At 34.3% G+C, this 26,500-nt stretch overlaps 1 protein-coding gene across 1 annotated transcript in view; it reads left to right on the forward strand.

Annotated features, from left to right (window-relative positions):
- LOC128991836 (single-minded homolog 2-like) overlaps positions 1–14,370 on the forward strand; it is a 30,602-nt gene extending 16,232 nt beyond the window's left edge. Inside the window, exons 3-11 of the mRNA XM_054415044.1 lie at positions 3,254–3,339; positions 3,471–3,560; positions 4,910–5,030; positions 5,572–5,657; positions 9,656–9,858; positions 11,791–11,897; positions 12,277–12,424; positions 12,976–13,150; positions 13,758–14,370. Of these exons, the coding sequence (XP_054271019.1) occupies positions 3,254–3,339; positions 3,471–3,560; positions 4,910–5,030; positions 5,572–5,657; positions 9,656–9,858; positions 11,791–11,897; positions 12,277–12,424; positions 12,976–13,150; positions 13,758–14,042 (1,301 nt within the window). The 3' untranslated portion in view covers positions 14,043–14,370. The remainder of the gene's footprint in view (positions 1–3,253; positions 3,340–3,470; positions 3,561–4,909; positions 5,031–5,571; positions 5,658–9,655; positions 9,859–11,790; positions 11,898–12,276; positions 12,425–12,975; positions 13,151–13,757) is intronic.
- Positions 14,371–26,500: the final 12,130 nt, after the last annotated feature.

Raw genomic sequence — 26,500 nt, forward strand, 5'->3', positions numbered from 1 at the left:
AACCTAACCTAACCTAACTTAACCTAACCTAACTTAACCCACGGGTTAAATTTTCATCAAATCTTCCATCCACGGGGCTTTGCAGCCGTGGATGCAATACCAGCTACCAACAAGGCAATGACGGGATTTTAGGGTCACTCGAGAATTCGGAGGTGGCGGGACAGATTTGGGTTCGTAGGTGGCGGAACGCGGAGATAGCGGGAGCACACGTCCGTAAATACTGTAGTTGTTTTACTGGAGAATGGGGGTTTAGGGGAGCTGGTCTTGTGCGGGAGACTTCGGTCCTTGAGACCGGGTTCAAATCCCAAAAAATCACCAATCTGTGTTATCTAAGTGATAATTCCGCATATTAGTCTAGGCTCTAATCAATGTGAAAACGATGCCGAACTAGAGCCTAACGTCGGGCAAGAAAGAGGGTTTGTATAGGTTTTTTTCGGTGTAAATAGTATGCGGTTAAGGGGTAGTTGTAGTAAAGTTCTGGGTGATATAAAATACGTAATTTTTATATTACGGCGCCTAAACTGTTTGCGGTTCGCAGCAAATTGTTATCTCTATCACTGTCACTGTCAAAACGTATCGTTCGTTTGTACAGTAGGTTAAATTTAAGTTAAATTGAATTAAACTGCCATAACCTAACCAAACTAACCAAACTTGCTGATAATGAAACAATTGAAAAAATGTTTACTAATCGAAAAAAGGTAACTGTGTACTGCATATACAAATTGTTATCTAGTTTTATAGCCAAACTGTAAATCCAAATCGTAATATCTACCGCGAAGAAGAATTTAGTCGACTTCGCACACGCCAAAAATAATTAAGATTTTACAATATTATGAACTACTAGCAGAGTACCCGTCCTTCGTACGGGGTTGGCATATAAGTATAAAATGCTTATTGCAGTTATACTCAAGCTTTGCGTTTGCAATGGGGGAGGAGAAAGTTTGGTCAAATTTGCTTTTTTAAATTTACAGTATTCTATAGTATTACACATCTACCATAGCCATAATGTTCTACCACTTCACCTAAACAATAGAGAAAAATAAATTATCAACAATTCGCAAAATATCACAAATTATTCATGAAATGAAAAACATAAACATAACTGTAAACTATCCTACTTTGACAGTTCTCATTGCGAATCACAGTTTTTTGTTGCTGCTTAGTTCAAATTAGCTGTTTTCATAAAAAAATGCAAAAAAATATAGTGCTGCACCCTGTTGGTAAATCTTATAACTTTTTAATGCTTTTCCATATCATAGAACCAACTTTTTTAGTTGAAACAGCTGACTAAATTCTTTAATTCCCTTTAAATATGAATATTCATAAGGTTTACATGGGGAATTACAGAGCCACTGGGGCGGAGCCCGAAAGGATTTTTGAGATAAGAATATGCCTATGTTAATCGGGAATGTAAACTATCATCATGCCAAATTTCAGCCCAATCCGTCCAGTGGTTTATGCGTGATTGAACTTCAAACACACAAACAAACAAACAAACAAACACACAAACTTTCACATTTTTTTATAATATTAATATTAGTAAGACTAGCACTGTTCAAAGCCAATGTTATTCACACAGGTAGTCAATAAAACCGCATTAACTTAAAAAATCGTTAAATCCACCCAAAATTAGAGAGAGCTATTTAGTTGACATCAACAAGTTACTTAACACGAATCACACATAAAATCCTTCCGATTTTACTCTACGATGAAAGGTTTACTTGCACCATTCAAAGCCCAGCTCTTGGCACAGACAGCAAAACAGTACAACAATGTCTGGTAATGGTTGGTTTATGATGGCAGTGTTGCTAAATCATAAATCTCGCAGAATGTAACAATTGATAATGTTTTGGCAACGACGACATCAAAACCGTAATTTTATGCGCACATTACCACGGCCGTAACTGCGGTACAAAGGAGAACATGAAACGACCTGTTGGAACTATTTGTAGCTGTATTAGCTTCAGCTAGCGTTCAAACGTTTATACTGTAATGTATTTATAAACACTGGCTCTAAAGATAGTAAAAAAGTGATTTCAATGACAAGTTTTACTTAGAGTTTCATGTCAAGTTCAACGAAAATAGGCACAGGTAAAAAATACACTTCCAGCCCCAGTGACATAGGCTTTCTATAATTTTCGATATACAGTATAGGCCTACTTCACTATTCTTTATGCAACAACAATATTGTATATTTTAGCAAATTTCCCTATGGTGTAGCTATTACAGGTGGCACGGTAAGACCTGGAGCCGGGACCGATATACTTTTCATTTTGATGCCCCTAGAGGCCAAAAATTCGTTATATGTCATATGTGTGTATACACGTCCATGAACGCGATAACTTGAGTAATTTTTGTCCGATTTTCATGAAATTTGGTTTGAAGGTGTAAGGCGGGATACACTTTCGAATGAGTTTGCGAACCAGCATGATCGGATCATGGAAACAGGGTTTTACAATGGGGTTTTATAGGTGCAACGCAAAATTTCCCAATTTCTCTCTAGCCCATTTTAAAGAGCTTAAAAACCAATAATTTAGTATACCAAAGTGTTTTTGTACGGGTATTGGCTAAGGAGAAAATTTAAAAAAATTGCCAATTTAAAATTCCCATGTTATTCTTATGGAGAATATTGTAAAATATTGTAGTTTGTTTTATGGAAATATTTTGATTCAACTTGGCAAATTTATTTATTTTATACTAAGCTACTATTATTTTACTAAAAAAACCAACTTTATTAGCCTCCCTGTAGCAGCAAACCTAGATACTCGTTAAACCTAATGTTATTTAAATAAATTTAATTTAAAAATTCAGGCAAAAGGAAATTGGCTTAGTCTGTAGGTTTGTTGTGGTGGGGGTATTTTTCTTTGTAAACTAGTTACCAAATTGGTGACTGTTTTTTTTTTTTTGTACAAATAACCAACATAGTCAATACTACTTGTTAGCCTATATCATCAGTTGCGGACAGTTCTCATTACGATTACAACAGTTTTCACGTTTGATATGATTTATCACGTCCTCATGTGATACAGTCTCCGAATCATACAAGATATTTACAGAAACTCAAACAAATCTTGAAATTGCAATGACAATCTCATAGAAAACTCTAAACTGCATCACAACTGGAAATAAATCTTGAAACAACGATGTAATGGAAAGTGTCCACAATAATTTCTCAAATATCATAAACTTACCATTACCAATAATGAGTTTCAGGGAATTAAATAGTTTTAAGTAAATTTTCTTATTTTTTCAGGTCTAGGCGACGCCTGGGGTGCTGCGCCGCCGCCCATACACCCCAGAGAAGCCTGTATCAAGGAACTTGGATCACATTTACTACAGGTAAACTTTTCAACCATGAAACCTAAAATAGTGACTCAAGCAAAAATACTCACAAATCAATCAAATTCACGGCTTAATCTTGAACTACTAAAATTGTGTATAATTAATCCTGGTTAATATTTTGTTTACAGACTCTTGATGGCTTCATTTTCGTCGTCGCTCCAGACGGAAAGATAATGTACATCTCTGAGACTGCCTCTGTGCACTTAGGATTATCTCAGGTACGGCGAAATGTCGCATTACATTTTTGTTTAGGGTTTGTATGAATATTGTTTGCCCCCTATAAAAATTAATGTGCTGCACACGATATTATTTGGTGGTCAAATATTATTAAAAATGACCAGCGGATTTTTGGAAACAATTTAGTTGATTGGTACCTACTACGCGTTTTCATTTCACTTCAAGACAGACGTCCTCCGTTCTATGCTTACGCATTTGGGCTAGTCACACACGAGCGATTATTTTGAGGCGACTATTTCATCGGCCGATCTGTGTATCATGTATTTGAATGGAAGCGCGCACAAAGACGATGGAAAATTGCGCCGATTTTAAAATTTGGGATTTGCCACAGATTTATAGGCGAGGCGATTGTCGCCCGAAAATCTATAACGTACAGAACATCTATAATGTTATCAGTCCGCGCACACGGTCGACTAATTAAAAAATCGGCCAGTCGCTTGTTCTCCACAGGAGTCAGTGAACTTCAGTGTGAGTTGTGTTGTTTTCTTTGCTAAAAAAGGCCACAGCTGTTATAATAAAAACTGAAACTTTCAACAGACATTCTAAAGTAATTAAAGAAATTTTTACTTTCATCACGTAAAGTGTATAGTTTATAAAACTGTCGATTTAAAAGTCTCTGACTTACTATCGGATGAACCCAATATTTAAGTTGTCTTCTTTGATCTAATTAGAAGAGCACAAACACAGGTTAATTCAACAAAGTCCATTTTAGGATAGCTTAAACGCACTCAAAAAATCCATTTCTCGACTAAAAAATCGCCACGTGTGCGCCTAGACATAAAACAAGGGCGATTTATTTTTGGCCGTTTTTTTTATCAGCCGAACAAAAAATCGACCGTGTGCGCCAGGCCTAAGGTTATAAATGCAGGGTGTTGTGGAATTTAGTGAGACGATTTGTTAACATTTTTCATAAACTACAGCTATTTCTTTAGCCAAAAATAATTTATATAAGCAATGACAGCTGGATCAAATTTCGAACCATAAAAAATACTTTTTTTAGGATCGTACCGGCGTCCTACTGATTGCTAGGCGAACTCTATAACCTTTAACAACGTCATTACATCTCCCTATGCATGTAATAAAACACACTTGTTTTTTCGCAGCGTACTCTTTATTTAGTTAGTTATTTAAATTACCTTCAAATATAATATGACTACGATGTATACCTTCCTGTAGCAAAGCTTATTCCCCAGCTGATCCTTATGCTGCTGTTTTGCGGATTAACTTCATTTTACAGTATTTTAATTACTTTCTAATATATTCGGCCTAGGATATATACCTTACTGTAGCAAAGCTCGCCCTCCTCACTGATCCCTATATTGTTTTACAGGTGGAGCTGACAGGTAACTCTATATTCGAGTATATCCACACCGAGGATCACCCCGAGATGACGGCTGTTCTCAATCCCCATCAGCTCCAGCCGTCATCCACACACTCCCCGCTGGCTACAGGTTAGTGACTGCCCTTTCGCATAGGCACACCATTTGACCGACATGCCACTTGTTCGACAAGCCAGTTTATCGCTTGTGTCGGTCAACTGGCTTGTCGACCAAGTGGCTTGTTGGTCAAGTTGTAGGTAATTTTTCGCAATAATAACAGTTATTATTAGGCTATTAATTGCTTAATAATATTTACTCAATTGAATAATAGTTATAGAATACTCGGCTATGTTCTAAAGATGAGGCATTTATTTTTCTTTCCATCACGTGAACCCCTGTACCAACTGAAATTTTACAGAGAGATACTTTACCAACCTAAGAGTATTACTATAAGCATATTCCCATTCATGTATCGTCCTATGTCTCGGTCCCTGAGCTTTTAGAGTTCTATGATGAAACTTTAAGAGAGTTGATTGGGTTTTATGAAAACGTGAAAAGCTACTATAGTTATATTTTCTCTTTTTACCTTTCTCAAATAATGCACTTCTCTTTTATAACGTACTTTCCTTCTCAATCAGTTTTGTTAAATTGAATCTTCTGTTTGTATTTACAGAGTTCGAGCTGGAAAGAGCGTTTTTCCTCCGCATGAAATGTGTTCTAGCGAAAAGAAACGCAGGGCTAACAACAGCTGGATATAAGGTAACCTATTATTTATATTATATGAGTTTTATGGTGTTTTTAATTGTTTTACAACTGCATGAATAATGCTTTGTTTTTGTTACATACTAACCCTTTTATTGGTTAGTAAAAATTAAGTTATTAATTGCTGAGGTGCATGTGGTACTGTATATTTATTGAGTGTCAAAATTAGGGGTTTCCATAAAGTATTATGAATACCGTATTGCACTATTTTGATTGCCTTTTACGAAAAGATATACAAATAATGATCAAATGTTCCCTTCTACTTGGTTTATATTCAAACATGATCTTTATAACAACCCCGTTATTGCCACATCTGTAGGCAAATCGACTTAAATTTAATAGCTTAACATGTGTTGTAAATATTTTTGGAACGAAAATACGTCAAATAATATTTTATTAAAATAACGAGATTCCACTACATGTACTACTCATAAACCATGCTTTTTATAACCCATTTTGACATTATATTGTAAGCAAAGTCATCCACAATATTTTTAATTGCAACAACACTACGTGGAGATACAATAAATCAATAAGTTATTGTTGAAACATCAACATTGTCATCAATAATTACTAGAATGTAAATAGGAAAAAACATGTTCACATTAGCAAACCGACAATCCTATTTTCACTGCCTCTTGAATTTCTAGTCTCTAGACGAACTGTAATTAACGACGGTTGGAGAGACAACGTGATGTTTTTCAAGGGATCAAGGGATGATCCAAGAGGCAGGCTCCAGGATATCCTCAGCTAGGGCAGGCGCGCCGTGATCAAGTAGGCAGGCTCCCACGGCCGTGCTATTGTTTGGCACACGCTAGAATATCACGGGACTTATTGTTCACATCATTATTTTGTGATTCCCTTTGTCATCAGTGAATTGTTCTCCACACTATTGTTGATTTATAGCAGTTTGCGTTTTGACAACACGATGATTTGACTTCGAATCAAGCAGGGCAGAGGGTGTTTCTGTGGATTTTTTATTTCATGAGAGTTGTTTAATTAGGTGTATTTTTACTATATAATTCATCAATGATGAATTCATCAAAATGATGATTTGACTTCAAATCATTTATGATCATCATGATTCACCTCAATAAAAAAAGGAACGTGCATTAAAATGATAGAACATTTAAATGCACGTTCCTTTTTTTATTGAGGTGAATCATGATGATTATTATTCTCTTAATCTTCATATCAATAAATTCTTTGTTTGCGTCTTGACAGCGGTTGTATTTATTTAGAATCGAGCCTATAGACAAAGGGTGTTTAAATTATATTATTATCATTTTTATTTCGTATGGTTTAATAATTTGTTATGCAAACTTAACTTATATTCCAATTCAAAGGTATTTTTGCATTTTGAATAATCTACTGGTTTCAATAATGTAATAAGTTTCGTTTTACCTTAGCTTGGTTAGAATCCTGATTACCTAAAAATGTAAAGTCACTGAAGTGAGGTTCGGTCGTTTGGGACGGAGGCTATAGCCGACAAAAAAAAAACACAACAACCGTCAATGCATCTTCTTGAGAGATATATTTTTTGTTTATAAGTCAACTTGATAACGTTTGAAGTATGTTCTTCATCTAAATTCAAACAATTAAACTATTAGTACAGTAATTTCTCTGAGGAAATACATGAATAAACTTTAGATAAAATGTGAATACTATCAAAGAAATGTAAGTTTACATTAGTCCAGTTCTTATTAGTAACAAAGAATTAATTATGCTATCTAACAAAAAAGGTCGACGTTAGATCGTAACAAGGGCAATTTCCTTTCAAACCGCAAAAAATGCCATTGGCGTAGAACACATAAATATGTAACTACTTTTAATTAATTAACATATGTATGTACACATGTGTTATGTATTTGGATTATTTAAAGGTTAATTGCGGACATTTTCTATATTGGATTAGTAAACCGTGGGTTTTACATTTTCTTATCCAATTATGGCAAACGCCTCCAAACAACTTTATGGATTTTAAAAATATGAATTTAAAATCACACTCTTCAACTTGATACACATAAACACCGGTCATATTCTAGCAAAACCATGATTCCTTTATTGCCTCGTTAAATAAATAAATTAAAACAACCAATCGCCGCCCGATTTCTTCGCTACACTTTCTTTCAATATAAACCAAACTACAAAACGTTTATAAATAAAGAAATCAAATCAATCAATTACCGATCGATTTCACTCTTACACCTTTTTACAAACACCAACCCAACTGCAAAACGTTTATACTTTTAACCACAGACAATATAATATTCATTGTCTGTGTTTTAAACTAACACCAACCTGATGTTGGTGCCAAGAGCAGCAAAATGTAGGCTACGTCTTTAAAAATTAAGAAATTAATTAAACCAATTATCAACCTATGTCTCTCTTACATTTTTTTTTACAAACGCCAACCTTCGAACCAAAATGTATTTGTTTGGTAAAAAATCAAACCAATCAATTACCGACCCATTTCTCTCCTACGCTTTTTTCGAAACTCGACAAAACGTGCGTCACCCTGCAAATAGAACAGAACACCCTGCAAACAAGGGTGGGGTGGGGGACATAATGCTCAACGTGACCAAAAACAATGACACGCGCGTGTGAAATATTTGTGTGAAGGGAGTGATTGAAGGTGGGAATGATAAATCACAGGTGAGCCCAGTAATATATGCCGCGGCGCGCCGCCCCTGCGCATTAGGGGCCATTTTATTCCTCGCCATGCCCGAAGGTGTTTGGACGGGCTTTGTTTTTGTCCAGAGGTTCATGGGTTCCTGGACTCCGACTTGAGGAAGGTTTCATTCAATGTGTATTGGTGAATGGGCGGAATGCGGTTGTAAAGTGTGTAAAGTCAATGTGGTGGGAACGTGATTTAGAATTTCGGGTGAATTTCAATGCTGATGAATGAATTTTGAAAATGCATTCTGCATAGGTATTTGGCTCGTCCAAAAATAAGTTCAAATTGAGACCACTGTCTGTGCTTCTTCTTCTTCTTCCCGAGATCTTGGCTGACATCTTACACTGGATTGGATTTTTTTATGATTTTCGACTGGGAAAGATGCGTTGTAAAAATTTAATATGGAATCCAGAACAAAGGTATTTGATTACGGTCAGAAGTTAGAATTGTGTTCGTTGGCTTTGCTTTTTGCAGACCATATCGCTGTGTGCCACAGAAATCTAGATTGAGACGTGATAATTGAATTTTATGACATTTATCAAATTAAAATATTTTGTGGATAAAGGTTTAACAGATAACCATAAATCTGCAGGGGTTAAACACTATGAACACTAGGGGTTATTAGACTATGATTAGAAAAAAGTTGACATCGTCAATTTTTATCGTTGGATATTTTAAATTTAGTCACTTTATGTTATATAGTCATGAATATTGAAAGATGCTGATCAGGTCATAAATATTAACATTAAGTAGCTTGTCTAACAAATACAGAAGCTGACCCTGCCACTCCCTACGACGCCTGCTACCAACCTCCTAGTGCCATCACGGAGATCAAGCTACATTGTAACATGTTCATGTTGTAGGTGATCCATTGCTCTGGATATCTCAAGATGAAGCAGCTAGGGGCTGACCCTGCCACTCCATACGACGCCTGCTACCAACCTCCTAGTGCCATCACGGAGATCAAGCTACATTGTAACATGTTCATGTGATCCATTGCTCTGGATATCTCAAGATGAAGGAGCTAGGGGCTGACCCTGCCACTCCCTACGACGCCTGCTACCAGAACGTTGGTTTAGTGGCTGTAGGTCACTCTCTACCTCCTAGTGCCATCACGGAGATCAAGCTACATTGTAACATGTTCATGTTGTAGGTGATCCATTGCTCTGGATATCTCAAGATGAAGCAGCTAGGGGCTGACCCTGCCACTCCCTACGACGCCTGCTACCAGAACGTTGGTTTAGTGGCTGTAGGTCACTCTCTACCTCCTAGTGCCATCACGGAGACCAAGCTACATTGTAACATGTTCATGTTGTAGGTGATCCATTGCTCTGGATATCTCAAGATGAAGCAGCTAGGGGCTGACCCTGCCACTCCCTACGACGCCTGCTACCAGAACGTTGGTTTAGTGGCTGTAGGTCACTCTTTACCTCCTAGTGCCATCACGGAGATCAAGCTACATTGTAACATGTTCATGTTTCGTGCAAGTCTTGATCTCAAGCTCATTTTTCTGGATGCCAGGTTAGTGATGATTGTAAATTTATCCATCATTTAAAGATCGAGTCCCAATTATTTGTTCACTGATTTTTTTCAGCTTAACAATTACCAATCAATTTATCCATTGCGAGTCCATAAGACATACATGTTTATGAAGTCGTAAATCTTTAATTACTGCATCACATAAAGAATTTGATAAAAATAATCAAATAAGATTTACAACATTTCTAAATGAGTTATAACTGGTTTAAAATGGATTGTTAATTGTGTTTCCATAAGTATTGTCGTCTTTATAAGGATCGCTATTTTCGTATCAAACATAAGATTTTGCAAATACTGTATGAATGAGTATTTTAAATACTTCATCGATTGTTCACAACTTTATTGATATTTATCGTATTTATGTGACCGTTTTTGTTTATCAATTTTCCCTTGTATAGCTAATTAACACGCAAACAATGTGCTCTGATTTTATCTCAATCTTCTAAAAAAATATATCCTGATTTTCCACTCTCAGTCGGCGAATAACTTTTAGTCCGACAGTGGAATGAGAACTTAACCTATAGTGTTATCATAAATGTTAATAAATTTTTGTGAAGTCGAATAATTAATAGCTCTCAAATCACATTAAGATTTGGTTGGAAATTCGTTCAAATTATTAGTAGGTAGGTCAATTCAAAATATTTTAAAATTAGTCAAAACCTCATATATAGTGGTAATAAAATCTTTTATTTCCCATAGTCTTCCTTACGAGAATAGTTATTTATCATAAAATTGAATACATCGGGTATAGCTAATTAGTATATTAATTTTTTTTTTATTTTAATTTGTGAACGAACACACAAACAGGATTTTCCATTAGTTAAAACATCTTACAGAAATATCCTCTACAAATTCTACCTTTGAACCTTACATTACAAATTCAACTAGAATAAATTTTCCCTTTTTATAGTTTTTCCACTTGCGGACCGTGCATAACCATCGAGTTGGGAGATTTTCGCGCCAAATCCCAGTGTGGGAAGCACCAGTCTCGTCAAACACCCGCCATCCCGCCAACGCATCGCGTAATCCCGCCCAGCTGTTGACTGTTTGTTTTGTAAATCTACGCCGATCGCCACTCTCCAGTATCCACTGGCTGACTCAACGGGCACCACTTGATATCGCATGTGATTCTAATTGAACAAAATCCGTAATATTTTTATTTTAAAATATCCACGATCTCAGACCTCGTATATTTTTCTAGGTCTACCCACTCGTATTATTTACAACGGACATGTGGCGTTGATGTCGCGGCGTTAAAATGGAGGCATGGCACGCGTGTTACATTATTTTATTTTGGAGATATTTTGGAGCGTTTCCAGAATGAACCACGATTGTAATAATTTAGATTTTTATCGTATGATGAAGTTTAGAACAAGGTTCTACTTCGTTCAAAATTCATAACAATATGTAGTAAACTAGAACTAGAAGCAAGGAGATCGCTTCTGTGTATTTTCCACTGTTCATTTGTGCTGAGAGAATTTTTTGGTTTGCGCTGTCATTATTTTCTCGACTGAATGTTTGACTTTAGTGTAATTGTGGTTTGATAATTAAATTATCATAGTAGCCTACTTTTAGTAGTGGTAAAATCGTAAACGTCGCCTGCGATATCGTGAACATTTGCTACCGCGGTGTAATCGCGAACTTCTGTTGAAATAATGAACATCTTCCACGGTCACGTGGACATCATCCTCCTCCACTTCCTCCGCGGTCGCGACAAAATCATCCCGCGATCGCGATGAACTAGTGAATATCTCCAATATTAGTCAGCCAGCTCTCAGATGATGGGGAGCATTTCCTCATTAAAAATGTCTTCACCTCTGTGTTTAACTTAAGAAGAAGAAGAAGATGATGATGATGATGGGTCTATATAATGAAAATCTCTCACATTGTATTGATAGATTTCTTCTATTTTAGAGTGGCTCAGCTGACAGGCTACGAACCTCAAGACTTGATAGAGAAGACCCTCTACCACTACATCCATGCCTGTGACATTATGCATATGCGGTTCTCCCACTATATACGTGAGTTACATTTGCAATTCTCAACTTTATTCAAATAATTCAGCATCAAAATCAAAACCCTTGTGTCACACGGTGATTGGTTTTGGGCCATAGAATTAACTTATGTAATGGATAACAGCCTAAATATTCTGGGCTTGCACATGGCATTTTATGCTAGAGTTTAGTGCTTTGAACAATCTCGATTTTACTTAATCATTACCTGGCTCTTTAGAAAGTTTTCAAAATTAGCTAAAAGAATCCCTTCTCTGCTTTGGTCCAGCAGAACACATCACCACATAATTCATCTCATAAAATCATTATCAACACAAATCACGTAATTGCAAGAAGATCATGAAACAATTTTTGTTTTGGTTTTGATTGGCATCAATGTTTGTTGTAGTGCTCAACAAAGGTCAGGTGACCACCAAGTACTACAGGTTCCTGGCCAAAGATGGAGGTTGGGTGTGGATGCAGAGTTACGCTACCATCGTTCACAACAGCAGGTCTTCCAGGCCTCATTGTATCGTCAGCGTCAACTATGTGCTCAGGTGGGTATTCTAGGCTCAAAATCACCGCTTGTTGTTCATGTCATCCAAGACAATCTGATTTTGAATTGGCTTCTTGAAATTTAACTTGAAAATTAAAAAAAAATCTTATCCATGTCTTGAAGTTTAATTTTGACTTATTATCAAACTAGACAGTAGGAGAGAGTAGTTTAGCACACAATTGGAGGTCAAAGAGTGAAATATATTGTTGTATCAGTCTAAATCATTTTTTTACGTTAATCTTTTAGGTAAAGCCAGTTGAGAAGGTCCTCTGAAAAGTTTTCCTTTTCCTTTTGAGTAAACTCCTAGATAAAGAAGATTAGATTATCCTGCAAATTTTTGAAAGAAATGCAATGTTTCAACAACAATAAAATTGAAGGATAAGTAAAAAAAATTATAACTTTAACTTGAATCTGCATCATTGCTCAAAATTATGAAAAGTAATCTCAAGCAATCCAAGCATTCCAACTCCAGTATCGAAAAGTCAAAGTGGACTCATTTCTCCCACCAAGGTGCTGCTATATTTCTGTAGTTTGACTGATGTTGATGTTCAGTGACCTGGAGGCCAAGGAGTTGTTGTTATCCACATGCTGCACTGAGGAGGCTCTATCTATAGACTCAGGAGCCAGCAAACTCAGGTCCAGGACTGTTCCGCTCAAATACCAGAGACCAGAAGATGACTACAGCGACAACGGCACGCCCTTGTACAACGACTACACCACAAATGTGGTATGTCTTCAGGTTGTTACCTAAGATTTTATTTAGCCTTTACTGCGTACTTGTGTAAACACCAATCTAACCAATTTTCCCAACCAAAATACACTCGTATTTCTTAGCAGCTAGCTACACTATATTCCAAGACACTTAATTTGTATTTTTAAGACTACAAAAGTAAACTGTCACATATTCTCCATTGGTTATGGAATAAAACTAAATGGAACCTCTTCGTTTTGAAGAATTACTTTTGGTTCAATTAACTATATGTAGTGCAGAATTAATTAAATGAAACCAAAGAAACTCTGTCAAATTGTAAACAAAGATAATGTAAACCTTGAAACCTTGGAAGTTCAGGATGGGAGAAGAACAGACATTTCATTGATCTACCAGACTTGGTTGGCTTATGATTATGATCAATCTTTGTTTAAAATAATTATAGTCCAGTCAGATCAGTATTCAGTAGTTTTGTTGAATTGCCCACTTCTCCTCTGTAGACTCTCATGCTTTTGGAAAATAATTTTCGTCAATTTAATTCTTCATCTAAAGTGGTTCTAAATCACTATCCTTTTCCGGAAAACTTTGTCAGGAATTGACCAATCAACTGTCTTTTCTCTTGCAGGACCTAGTTGGCATGGGAGGTATAGCTCAGCCGCAGTACTACCCAGAGGAGTATCAGCACTATCCAGACCTGCTGTACCAGTATCAGCAGCCGACCTCTACGGTGAGTCCCTTCAGCAGCAACAGCAGCAGCTGCAGCAGCGAGAGTGACCATCATCTGCTAGCAGCATCTTGCGCCTTCACTCCCCAGCAGCCTCAATATGCTGAACCGACCGTGGCTGCTGGACCCGGATACACCAGCGTCATCGTCGACACTCAGCAGTATGTCAATGAGTATGTGCATTGAGGTAACTGAAATATTCTCGCAAGCTGATCCAAAGTGGGTTTTGGCGTCAAGTTGGAGAATGCTGCGATGTTTCACTCATGTTGAAGAGTCCTTTGTAGGTCAGCCTGAGACTTATCTTCATCTTCAGTCTCAGCCTACTGAAATTCCAACTGACACAAAACTGCTATGGATTCAATACTGGCCACGTAATGCTACAAATGAAGAAAATCGATAGCTGTTAAATCCAAAACTGGTGTATTTCTGCATAATGTTCCATGAAAGAAAATCTTTAGGGTCTTCTAAAATATATAAAATTAAACAGAACAAGTTTTACGAGTTAATATTTTCCTCAGTAGCCAACGTATATCCTTTGAAAACTTTGTTTATCAACACATTTAAAAATTTACTTGAAACATGTGTTAATTGTGTTTAATGGTCATTCTAAAAGTTGTACTATCAAGTTTCCTGCAACCTGATTATTTCTGTGGAAGTTTTAAAATTACTAAATAATTCAAAAACTCAAGAAAACTCAGCATTTTTTACATTTTAAAGAATATAAATCTCTTTAAATTCTAATACGGTAAAACATTTACATTTTCAAAAGTTTTATTTGTTTATTTAAAGTTATTTCTAGACATCTTACGAAGTACACCAGTTTTGCAGGCCCAGATTATTGACTGTGATAGATAACAGACAGACAAGGTTTAAATGCTCAGAACTAATTTAGAATTTTATCTCAATCTATGTATCCTTATAATCCTTGTAGCCTACATTTTAAACATGTAACAATATGATATTTTTAATCATTATGCCCATCATGAAAGACACTGAAAATATTTATAGGTTTTCAATATGCTTATTGTATATTTTAAGTTTTACTAACTCCAATTTTTTAACGTTTGAATATACTTTTGACATAAAAATACTCACAATAGCTGTATTATCCACAAGAGATTATTTAGTTATTATGTACTCAAAACAAAATAACAATGTATACTAAAACAAAACGTAACTGTAATTATTTTTTATTATCTCTGTTATTTTTTACCTAGAATCATTGAAACAATAGATTTTTCTATGTGTTATTTTAGTAAAAATGTGTCTTTCAGCCCAATCGAAATTAGTAGAAAATAATTTTAAGTATTAAAATATTACCAAAGACATAGTGTATGTGTTATAATGATTATGTAAAATAGTGTTATTAGGTTATTTATTTGTTTTTTTTTTATAGTAGAATCAAGAACGGGTAACATTATTCTTGTAAAAATTGGGCGATACGTTTTGAATCTATGTTTTTTATAGGTAATATTATTGAAGTTAAAAATTCGTTGAAAACATAATCACCTTAACTATGATGAAATAAACAAAATTCAAAAGTGTTCACCGAGAAAACACAAATGAATAACCTAATATAACTATACTTGTAATTTTGTAAATAACTGTACAAATTGTATTAACATATCGAAGTTAAGACCTTTGATATGGTAAACTGTGTAAGCTATAAGACTATATTTATTTTTTATTAGTACGTAGTGTTAATCAATCTCGGTGAAACTGTAATGGTAAAGTGTACATTATTTTATGATATAAATTCAACAGTTCAAAAATGCTATTTTGTCTATTAATTTGTTTAAAAAATAATAAAACAAATATTTTTACATGAAATTTCAAACTTAATACTTAAACTTAACTAACATCATAATTAAACTTTGTTCAAACTTTTTTTAGCTTCAAATTTAATATTTAAATACAATGTGTAAAGTAAAAAGTTATAACAGTGTTACTTCTATTCGTATTAATGTTATGTTCATTAGCACAGAAATTTTGTTTTTGTTTAACAAGTTTCCCTGGGAATAAGCTATTTTAATTATATTATTATTTATTAATTTTGATTTTAATATATTATTTTTTTATTTTAATAAATTAATATTTTAATCTTTCAATTAATTTAGTTAATTATTTTTAATTATTGTTAATATAATACTCAAAATTATGATAGAAGTGTGTAATCAATCGGTAGTAAAAAATCACACTTAAATATATATATTTATATTTTTTTTTTAACAAATTTTCTTAATTCCAAACAAAATAATACATTATTAAATATTTTTACAGTATTTTTGTAAAAAAGTCGTGATAACCCAACGTATCATATGTGAATCATTTAAGTAATTTATATCTTTGTAAAAATGTCTTCCAACCCAAATGAATGTCATGTAAATTTTTAATATTAGTTTTTACTAGAATTTAAGTCTTATATTGTATAACCTGTAAATATATACTGTACAATAATAAACATATTGATTTTTCTATTTTGTTACTGTCTTGTTTCATTCCTAGTCCTACCTAACTTAAACAAAAAACTTTATGCATTATTTCTTCTTACTTTTGATTAAAATCAAATTTAATTAGAAAATCAAATGTCTCCCTACTTACATACTTACAGGGAGTTTCAAAAAGAAAGAACAGATGTTTTAGTTAAACCTAATGCCATTTAAATAGATTTAATTGAAAATCAATTTAGACAAATGGAAATTCGCTTATTCGGCAGGTTTGCTGCGGCAGGGATATTTTCAATTTCAAGACTGTAATAAAAATAAATAAACGTTTTGTAGTAAATAATAACAGGTGATCAGCTGGTATGGGAAATAAACTCTGTTCTTTACTCTAGCCAATACATAGCACAAATACACAAATGCATGGTAGATTACTAGTCCTACATAACTTAAACAAAAAACTCTATGCATTATTTCTTCTTACTTTTGATTAAAATCAAATTTAATTAGAAAATCAAATGTTATTTGTCTCCCTACTTACATACTTACAGGGAGTTTAAAAAAGAAAGAGCAGATTTAGAATGTTTAACCTAATAATTAGTTAAACCATAGACTAACCAAACACAAGTAGACTTCTCATCCCATTGTAAATTTTGAAGCTCGTTTTTCATGTCTAGTTCATGTATGCCACACTGGGCGCTAGTGTCGACGAAATTTTGTTTCTATTATTTTAGGGTCAATTTCTTGATTTGTGCTTTACTGTTTGGTTAAATAACTAGGGGACAATTTATTGTTTATGATTAGATCGTATTATTTGGCTAAACGAGGTTTTAAATGACTGTATTAACGGGAAACAAATTGTAAACAAAACACGACCTCTAACATAAACCGTACAGAACTAACAATAAAATTGTCTTCAGCTGTTCCATTAGGATGAGAAATCGACTAAGGGAGTATGTTTTATCTATGGTTAAACCTAATGCCATTTAAATAGATTTAATTTAAATCCATTGTAAATCTATTTAAATGGCATTAGGTTTAACTAACGAGTATCTAGGTTTCCTACTGAACCTTTTTGTTTATATATTAAAGGAAATATTTTCTTGTATTTTATGTTTACTTCAGAATAAATGCATTATGAAAATAACACACACAAATGTTATATATGAATAGGAAAATAATTTAGTTTGATATTATGATAGGGAAAAGAAGCTAGTTTAGTATTAAAACGTTACTTTTCCAAGTTTGAAACATTTAAATGCGTTATAATCTTTTTGAAGATACTCGTTAATACCACTATAATGCCGATCTCTGATTTCGGTAATAAAATAACACTTAACGCATAACTATGAAAAAGACATGCAGATTAACACCTTTAGTTATAGATAGTCACCTGCAATATGGACACCCTCTTTCAATTTTGTATCAAAAATCATCATAGAGCCGCGCCGACTTAAAATAACTTACGTGAGCTTGCCTAATATAAAAGTTTAATTTATTAATATTATTTCATTCTTTTTTAAGCGTTTTGAAGTCGGTTGTATTTTTTACAAAAATAAATTATTAGTAAATAGCCTGGTATAAAATAAATATTTGCCAAGTTTGGTCAAAATATATCCATAAACAAGCAAACAACAGCATTTTACAATATTCTCCACAAGAATAACATGGGAATTTTAAATTGACAAATTTTGAATTTTCTCCGTAGCCTATAACCGTACGAAAACACTTTGATATACTAAATTCCAACGAACTAGTGGAGTATTTTAAAGCTCTTTAAAAGGTCTAGAGAGAAATTGGGAAATGTTGTGTTTTGAGGGTCAGAAATGAGAAAACCCAATTTTTACCCCATAAACCCTCCCCCCTTAAAACCTCGTTCCCATGGTCCGATTATGCTGGTTCGCGAACTCATTCAAATTTATCCCGCCTTACACCTTTAAACCAAATTTTATCAAAATCGGACAAAAATTACTCGAGTTATTTTTACGCAAAAGAGAGCAAACCTTTCAAAAAGATCAAAGATAAAATGCATTTAATTCCAAGCGCGAGTTCCCCCCAGTTTCCGCCGCGGGTCAAACTGTCCAATGATCATTTTCTTGTCAAGGCGCACGCTCAATTAGTGTTACCCCCTGGTGTGAGGGGGAGGGGGGACGTTGTTGACTCCCTAATGACTTGTACCTCCCCCTTCCCGCCCCTAGACCTGTCGTCACCTCTACATCATATTATTTGGGCAGAGGTCGGTCTATTTATCATTTATTGTTTCATAAAACCAAATATAAAGTGTAAGATATCCTATACGGAAAGTAAATAAAAAATACGTCTTATAACACTTAAAATATATATTTACGCTTATACTCACAAGACGGCAATTAAAATACATAAAAGATGGTTAGTGGTGATTGATTTCGATTGGACTCTCCAATCATCATCAGACCCAATAGGCAAATGTTATTCATACTTTGTTGGTTGCTTAATTCCAAGATCTTGGCTCAATTCCCCTATGATATATTTACTTTTAATCTAAATCTAAATCAATTGAACATAGGGATGGAATGTTCGACGGAATGTCTAGGTCTAGGTAGAATAGTCTCAACGCAAAAGCACCAGAAAAGTAGAACAGAAGTGATCGACCAATTTTTAACGGTCGTCGCTCGAATCACGAATCCTACGAATCTTCAGCATTTTACCGTAAAAGCCACGAAGATTACATAATGCAGTATGGTAGGCCTATTTAATTATTTCTTTAGGACGAAATGCAGCAACAAAATATTTTTCCACTTTTATCAAAATAATAGGAGGAAACTCTTGCATAAATGCACAGTTTTTGAGCGATTTACATGAAACTGCACAGATGTTCATTTATGTCTGCAGTCCAGCCGACCCTCGCCACTATACTCTGTGGCGGCGTAGCGCGGGCGCGGGAGAGTTTGAGGTTATGTGACCTTTGACCGCCACCCGACACCGAACAGCTGTGCCACGCAACACCTGCCCCGTGACCGAACCACTCAACAACTAACTTTACGACCAAGGAAATATTTGAATATTTGTGACAGACAAATTGATTTGTGCAGACCCACCACGCCCTTACTTGCTCGTAAACCAGACTAAACATTCGCTAGAATAGTCGACGTTTTCGTGCGTAGATGTAATATTTTGTTTTAAGTATATTTAAAACAGTAGACTTAGAAAAAGAAGGGAGTGATACATATTGATAAAGAAGGAACAGTAAAAGTAGGGGTAATACTGAAATAGGACTGGCTTGGATTGTTCTAGTGGATAAAATAAAACTAGAACTTAGTACTTGGAAGGGTCTACTTGACTACTTGTTTACACTCGGGTTCGAATCTTGGCAAACACGAATAGCTTTCAGATATGAGAAATAGATAATGACTTGACTCAGTAGTTCAGAAACCATATTAATAGGTAATTTCGTAAATAAAACTGCAGGAATCCCAGGCGAAGATCACGGCAGAACTGCCTCTCCAAAAGCCCTACAAAAAAGTATCTAGCAATAAAGATATCCGCAAATAATTGAAACATGGGTATTTGCATCGTTCAACGGCGTTCCTAGAGTTGATATATTTGTTCATTTTAACATCAACCGTCCAGTACGAAAGAGGTAAAAAGTTTCCTGACATCACTACGGCACGGCCCAAAACAACATTCAGACGTGTTGGTTATGGTAATCCAATAAAATAAATGTCAATTATAAAACAGCATTAGCAAACCTATCAGTGAACGTTTAAAGATCCTTGTGCTAAATTGGTTGAAATATCGATTTTGATTTCTATCAAAATCGGCAACTTCAGTTGTTTGGAAACACTACTCAGTAAACGTTTCCTATCAAGAAAGAAAAGAGAGGGAAGGGGGATCTACGTTGTCGGATATTTTCAATCCTGATCACAAACGATTGTGGGAATTAGTTCTACAGATCAAAACTCAAAAAGCGACATCCCGGGGCTTCTCCCACGCCGAAAACAATGGGCGCCATTTTCCGTTGCGTTTGCTAAAGACAATACGGTACATGCGGAATTGGCGGGAGGCAGACGACGCGGCGCGTGCCGTAGCTTGGCAACTACCGCGTCTGGAGTCAGCTGATAACAGCTTGTTTACAGGGCTGCCAACTGTGAAAAATAGTCCTGGAGGGCGGAGGGGTGTATGAAAATGCTGTAGTATTTAATGTTGTATGTACCTGGGTAATTATGAATCACGTATTTACCCTTCGCCTTAAAATACGAAAGCTGATGTGTCAGTATCAATAAATCAAAATGTAAATATAATAGGCCTATTTGAGAAAATATTTAATTTAAATCAGCGCACTTAATCATCACGAGACATTTATCAAACCAAAAAATTCCTGAGATTTTACAGTGGGTAAAAATATTCCTGCAAAATACAAAGAAAAGTCAACGAAATCGTTACTCAGAATAAATAAATAACGAGGTGAAGAGTGCGCAAATTGCGCATTTTAATTGGGTAGACACTTGTTTCCGAGGCAAAACGAATACCATGTTTGCTTAAAAAAATATAATAAATAAACAACATACGGTAGGCCTACTTACAGTAAAAATTGTGTTAAATTTTACACCTATATCATAAAACTAACCTTCTAATGATCATCGGTAGGTTGCAAAATAATAAAAATATAGCCTCAATTTTTATGAACTGTTTCGTCCATCTCTTTGTTTACGGTCTGACTGTCAACTGAAGTATCAGCTGTTAGAATACTGACTTATCAGAATGAATAGTATGAATAGAGGGCTATCAGAATGAATAATATGTTAGAATACATTCATATTACATCTCGTTACTGTTTGAAGAAAGCTTGTCAGCAACACTAAATCTTTCAAAGTCAACACTATAATTAATTGAAACTCAAGGGGCACAGACATAATTGAAAGGGGGATGCGCTAGACCATAAGCTAAGCTATAGAATTACACCTCAACCGTAAAAATCTGTTAAAAAAGGATGTTGTACAGATAGAAGTTGAGAGATGTTGTGGTATAAAAAAATCCAAGTCTCTAGCAGAGTTAAACAGCTGATTTATTATGCACCATAGAAACTGTTTTGCATTAAATCGTTGAATAAAAAACCTCAAGAATCAAACACTTTTTTACGGTTATAATCACATCATGACGCAAACTTAATGTCCTCAAAGTTTCTAGCTTTGATTTGCTATATATATTGAGGTAGTCCTAGGTGAAGGGCCGTCACGACCGTCACGTAATCTTACGGTCGACCTTGACCGTGACTGTAGGAAGCTTGACGAAGCCTCTCATCCCCAACTCCTCTTGGGGGTGTATTCTGGAACTCTGGAACTGCGGTTCTACCACGACCCTCTCCGGCGGCGACCTCTGGGCATTCACTCCCGCCTGGAGTCTCCGGGTCAACCTAGAAGTGGCGGACTTATCAGAGACTAAGAAAATGTTTTAGGTCATTTTGGAAGACAGCTGATAATTTTAACCTTAGAACCATTGACTTTGGATACTGAAGTAGTAAAGTAGACATCCCATCTATATGGATCAGCTGTCGCCATTTTAGCGAATTTCCCATAGGGAATAAGCTATTACCGTAGTACTCATGGTAAGACCTGGACCCAGGACCGATTTACTTTTTTGTTTTGAGGTCCCTAGAGACCAAAAACACCATCCGTTCAAATTCATATATATATATTTATTTATATGTGTGTCCGTTAGCTCGATAACTCGAGCAAAAATCATCCGATTTTGATGGAATTTGGTACACGCGTGTAAACCTACGTTTATTCGAACGAGTTCGCGAACCAGCATCATCGGACTATGGGAACAGGGGTTTATGGGGGGTTTTATGGGGTAAAAATAGGTTTTTCCAATTTTTGACCCTAAAACTTAAAATTTAGCAATTTCTTTCCAAACCATTTTGTAGAGCTTAAAAAACAAATAATTTAGTATATTGAAGCGTTATTATGTGCCTAATGGTTACGGAGAAAATTACAAAATCTGTAAATTTTAAATTCCCATGTTATTCTTATGGAGAATAAGTAAACTGTTGTAGTTTGCTTGTTTATGAACATATTTTGATCAAATTTGGAAAATGCATTCATTTCATACTAAACTATTACATTTTACAAAAAATACCTTTTTACCCTCCCTGTTGCAGCAAACCTAAGTACTCGTTAAACTAATGTTATTTAAATAGGGAATAAATGTGATATTTTAAAGGAGACATTTCAGTGTAAATCCAGTTAGGCAAATGGAAATTCGCTTAGTCTGCAGGTTTGCTGCGGCGGGGGTATTTTTTATTTACAAAGAACACAATTGAATGAGCCATTCACAGAGTGCTAGTGTGTAAAATTCTATTTTCTACCTTATTAGGGATTTTTCTTATGGGGTAAGCTACTGTAGGTCTCATGGTATGGTAAGACCTTCACTTGGGACCGATTTACCTTTTCGTTTTGATGTCCCCAGAGGCCAAAAACACAATCCGTTTAAATTCATACACAATTTGATAAAATTTTACAAAGCCTACTTTTGTAAAATCTACAGAAAAAAAAATGTATTCATAGTGCGCTCTTAAGGAATCAACCACGCAAAAGAATTGTTTAGTCTCAATCATGGGTGAATATAATATATATTCTAATTATATCAGTTAATAATTATACCATAAATCATCTTTTTGATTTCATTCAAACAGTTTTGGCGATTAAATTTTGATATGTAACAAGCTTAATAAATATAAATACCGCAGTTAGCCCTTGAAAAATTATTATCAGAGTTAAGTATACTTATTTAAATCTGGTCAATATACACTAGGAAAAAGTGTCTAAAAATGTACATGAGAGTATAAAAAATAGTTCAGTTTTTTCCTTATTCACACACTAAATACTATACAAATCTTTGGAGACACCCGAAAATAAAACACAGTTATCGATGTGGTTAAAATTGGTTGACATAAATCAATGAGGCATTGGATTGTTGTGCTTTATTGTTGTACAGATTGCTCCCAGGTAGCAGCACTAGTCGCGGGAGAGCCAATCTAAATATTGATCTTCTCTCAACGTTAGCAAGTAGTTCTACGATTGGCCACCACGTGCGCTATGTTACAGCATCGGTAATGCAGATTGTTGTTTCATTCCAGTGGTATTATAATGGTACTGTATATTATCATAGACAAAAAGAATTAAATATTTATATTTAATATTTAATTCTTTTTGTCTATGGTATTATTGACAAAAAAATTATCAACTATACCATATAGTGAATGGTGATATATTCAATCAATTATTCAATGCAAAAAATTGTTTTAATACAATTTGGTGTTTTGTTTATCATGTCTAAAATTTATGGGTATAATTATATTTATGTTATCCTCTTTTAGTTTACTAATATACAGAGTAAAAATATATAAAAAATGTTACTTATGAAGAATGCATATGTCTTCTTCCCAAAGTGGTCTAGTGGTAAACGAAATATAAAAATGTTTTGCAAAAAATAAATTTGGAGTACAATTTAATCCTGCAGGAAAAATCTGAAAGTATTTGATAATCTCAGACAATATGAAACCACTAGTGGGCAGTCCAGATGTTTAGATGGTAAAATTGAAACTGTACCTTTTGACTTTGACGAGTAACAAACTGTAGAGCAGTAGAGTTATGAAGGATATTATAATTGATGCTAACGCTAAGCCTGCGAGGACATACATCTGCATCTGCAAGTCCAGCTTGATCTGTAACCAGAAGCGAGCAGGTTACAACAAGAATTCTAGATGATATGCACAATTTTAGATTAATACAGTACATTACATCCCCATGTTAAGGCTTTAGTCACTGGTCAGTTTTAAAGTAAAATGAACTATGGAGCAATCGACAAACCTGCTGCTAAATAAAGTGGCCAATTTCTTTTTACTTTCTCCTCCTTTACATAGTATGTGGAGAAAATATGTTTTTGTCAAAATTTTCGAGTCAGAATTTTGGGTGAAAATATCAACATTGCGTCCCACAAAAAAAGTGGATTTCGAAGTGATGTATCTTTTGTGTGTGTGTGTGTACGCGGTCAGATTTTGATGAAATTTTGAATGTAAGTACTAATCTGCAAGGTATCCCCAGGTATTTCTCAATTTTGAAACTTTATTTGTTATGGCGATTTTCCCACAAGATAAAAATAAAATTTTCACAAAACTGCTTGGCCGATTTTGATTACAATGCTATAAAAATTACGGTTCAAAAGTAATTGCGTTTTTGAGATTTTGTCCTGCATAGTTACTCCCACCACTTACCCATTATAAGGGTCATTCACAAGCTAATAGGAGAAAGTGTGTGTCGGTTTGCTGGTATCAGTGGTATCGTGTATTTTACAAAAAACTTTTTAATCACAATATATTTAAAACCCCTTTAAAATGTCTCTTTGTAGAATCCAATAACGTTTTGAGGGGAAATCGACACTCCCACCAACTACGAATGACACCCTGATGTGAATGAAGATAAGTGTACGGCTAAAACTAGAGTTTGAAACTAGTTGTCAAGGATGGGGGCGACCTAGAATATTAATGAGGGTAAAAAACCACAATAACTGACAGACTTGAACTAGAACTTTGGTAGACAAATAACAGTTCAGTATTTTAACAATATCTTAATAATGTTAAGTCTAGTAGGTAGTCTAGAAGTTTTACATCTCTTGTTATTACAACAAACCACTTTATTTGCATTGATCTTAATTTTAACTGAACTATTAACTCCTAAACCTCATATATTTAATATTTATACATTATTTTAAAGTTATAAGTATAAGCTTACCTGGCCCATGTTTTCCAAGTACCTGCCTCACTGCCATGCCTTATCTTTGCAGTTTAAATAGGTACTTACCTTCTCTAATCTCTGCTAAGCTTCTAAGATGTTTTACAATTTGAATTTTACATTATAAACATTCCAACACAGTGTTTATTTTGTCAGTGTTCAAATCAATACAATAGATTGTATCTTTTAAATATTTTTATAGTCTACCTCACATTTATCTGTAGAAAAATGTTTAACTTTGTTATGATTTCAGACTTATTCAAATGCTTGAATGCTGTATGAGGATATTAATGTGAAGGAAAAAAATTCAGAAAAATATTAAATTAACTGACTTATTATACTCATCAAAACCTACGAGCTTTTCAAAGCAATAATTTTTAACTTAATTTGTGCCAGTTCTTCTTCTGAATTTATCACTAAATCTATCTCATTGACTTTATATATCTACACTGTGTAGATATAGTCAATGATATTATTTTCCATCCAATTTTTATAAACCTTGAGCTTCCAAAAAATATTTTATATTATATGCTACAGTGTTGTCCTATGGGTTATATTTAATGTATCTTTAGCCCTTTAGGGTTGGATAGGCCAAAATGGCCTGCCGGTAAGTAAGTTTTTTTACTCAAAATATTAATTTTTTTGGCATTTAATTGTATAGATTTTTTAATGACATCTGTTGATTGCTTTCAAATATGCCTACAGCTAGCGATGGGAGCTATTATGTGTAAACTTTTTTTCCCCTTTTAAATCCTTTAAGACTTTTTAACTCAGCTGTCTGCTGTTGATCTATGTCCAGCAAACTGTACAGTTTAGAAAAGATAAAGGTAATAATAATGGAAAAGTAGAAAAATATAAATTTATTCAATTCACACCATATACCTTATTATCACATACTAAATCATCGTTACTGTAGTTTAAGTCTATGAATTAAATTTAAACCCCTTTGATACAGTTAACTAGACTTGATATAAGAAGAGAAATTATTTTTATTTATTAAATTAACAAATACCTTATTCATACAAAGATAAATTGTTTTATGTAGAATGATATTTAATTTTATCACTAAAATGATAGACAAAAAAATTTATATTTTTAGATGAGCGATTTAAACAACTGAAGTAATTTACATCACAAAAATATAAAAAATAATCTTATAAAACAGTTTTTTATAAGTTTTTGTTCTGTTTAATTCATAATGGTAGGGATGAACACAAACAGGTAAATAAAAACATGGTAGGTACAAACATATGAGTGCAATGAATAATAAAAGTTTTTATTTATAACCTTTTACTTATTCTACCACGATTCTAAATTATCTTTCATCACAGACAATACACTTTTACCCTGTAAATATTATAGTGCTAAAAAACCATAGGTAAAACAACCAAATTACAAAATAAAAAAAACTTAAATCTAAAACTTAAACAAC

This window comes from Macrosteles quadrilineatus, unplaced genomic scaffold (genome assembly GCF_028750875.1).
Source record: "Macrosteles quadrilineatus isolate MER2022 unplaced genomic scaffold, UCM_ALF_1.0 Scaffold_4__1_contigs__length_99947679, whole genome shotgun sequence".
NCBI classification, from domain to species: domain Eukaryota; kingdom Metazoa; phylum Arthropoda; class Insecta; order Hemiptera; family Cicadellidae; genus Macrosteles; species Macrosteles quadrilineatus.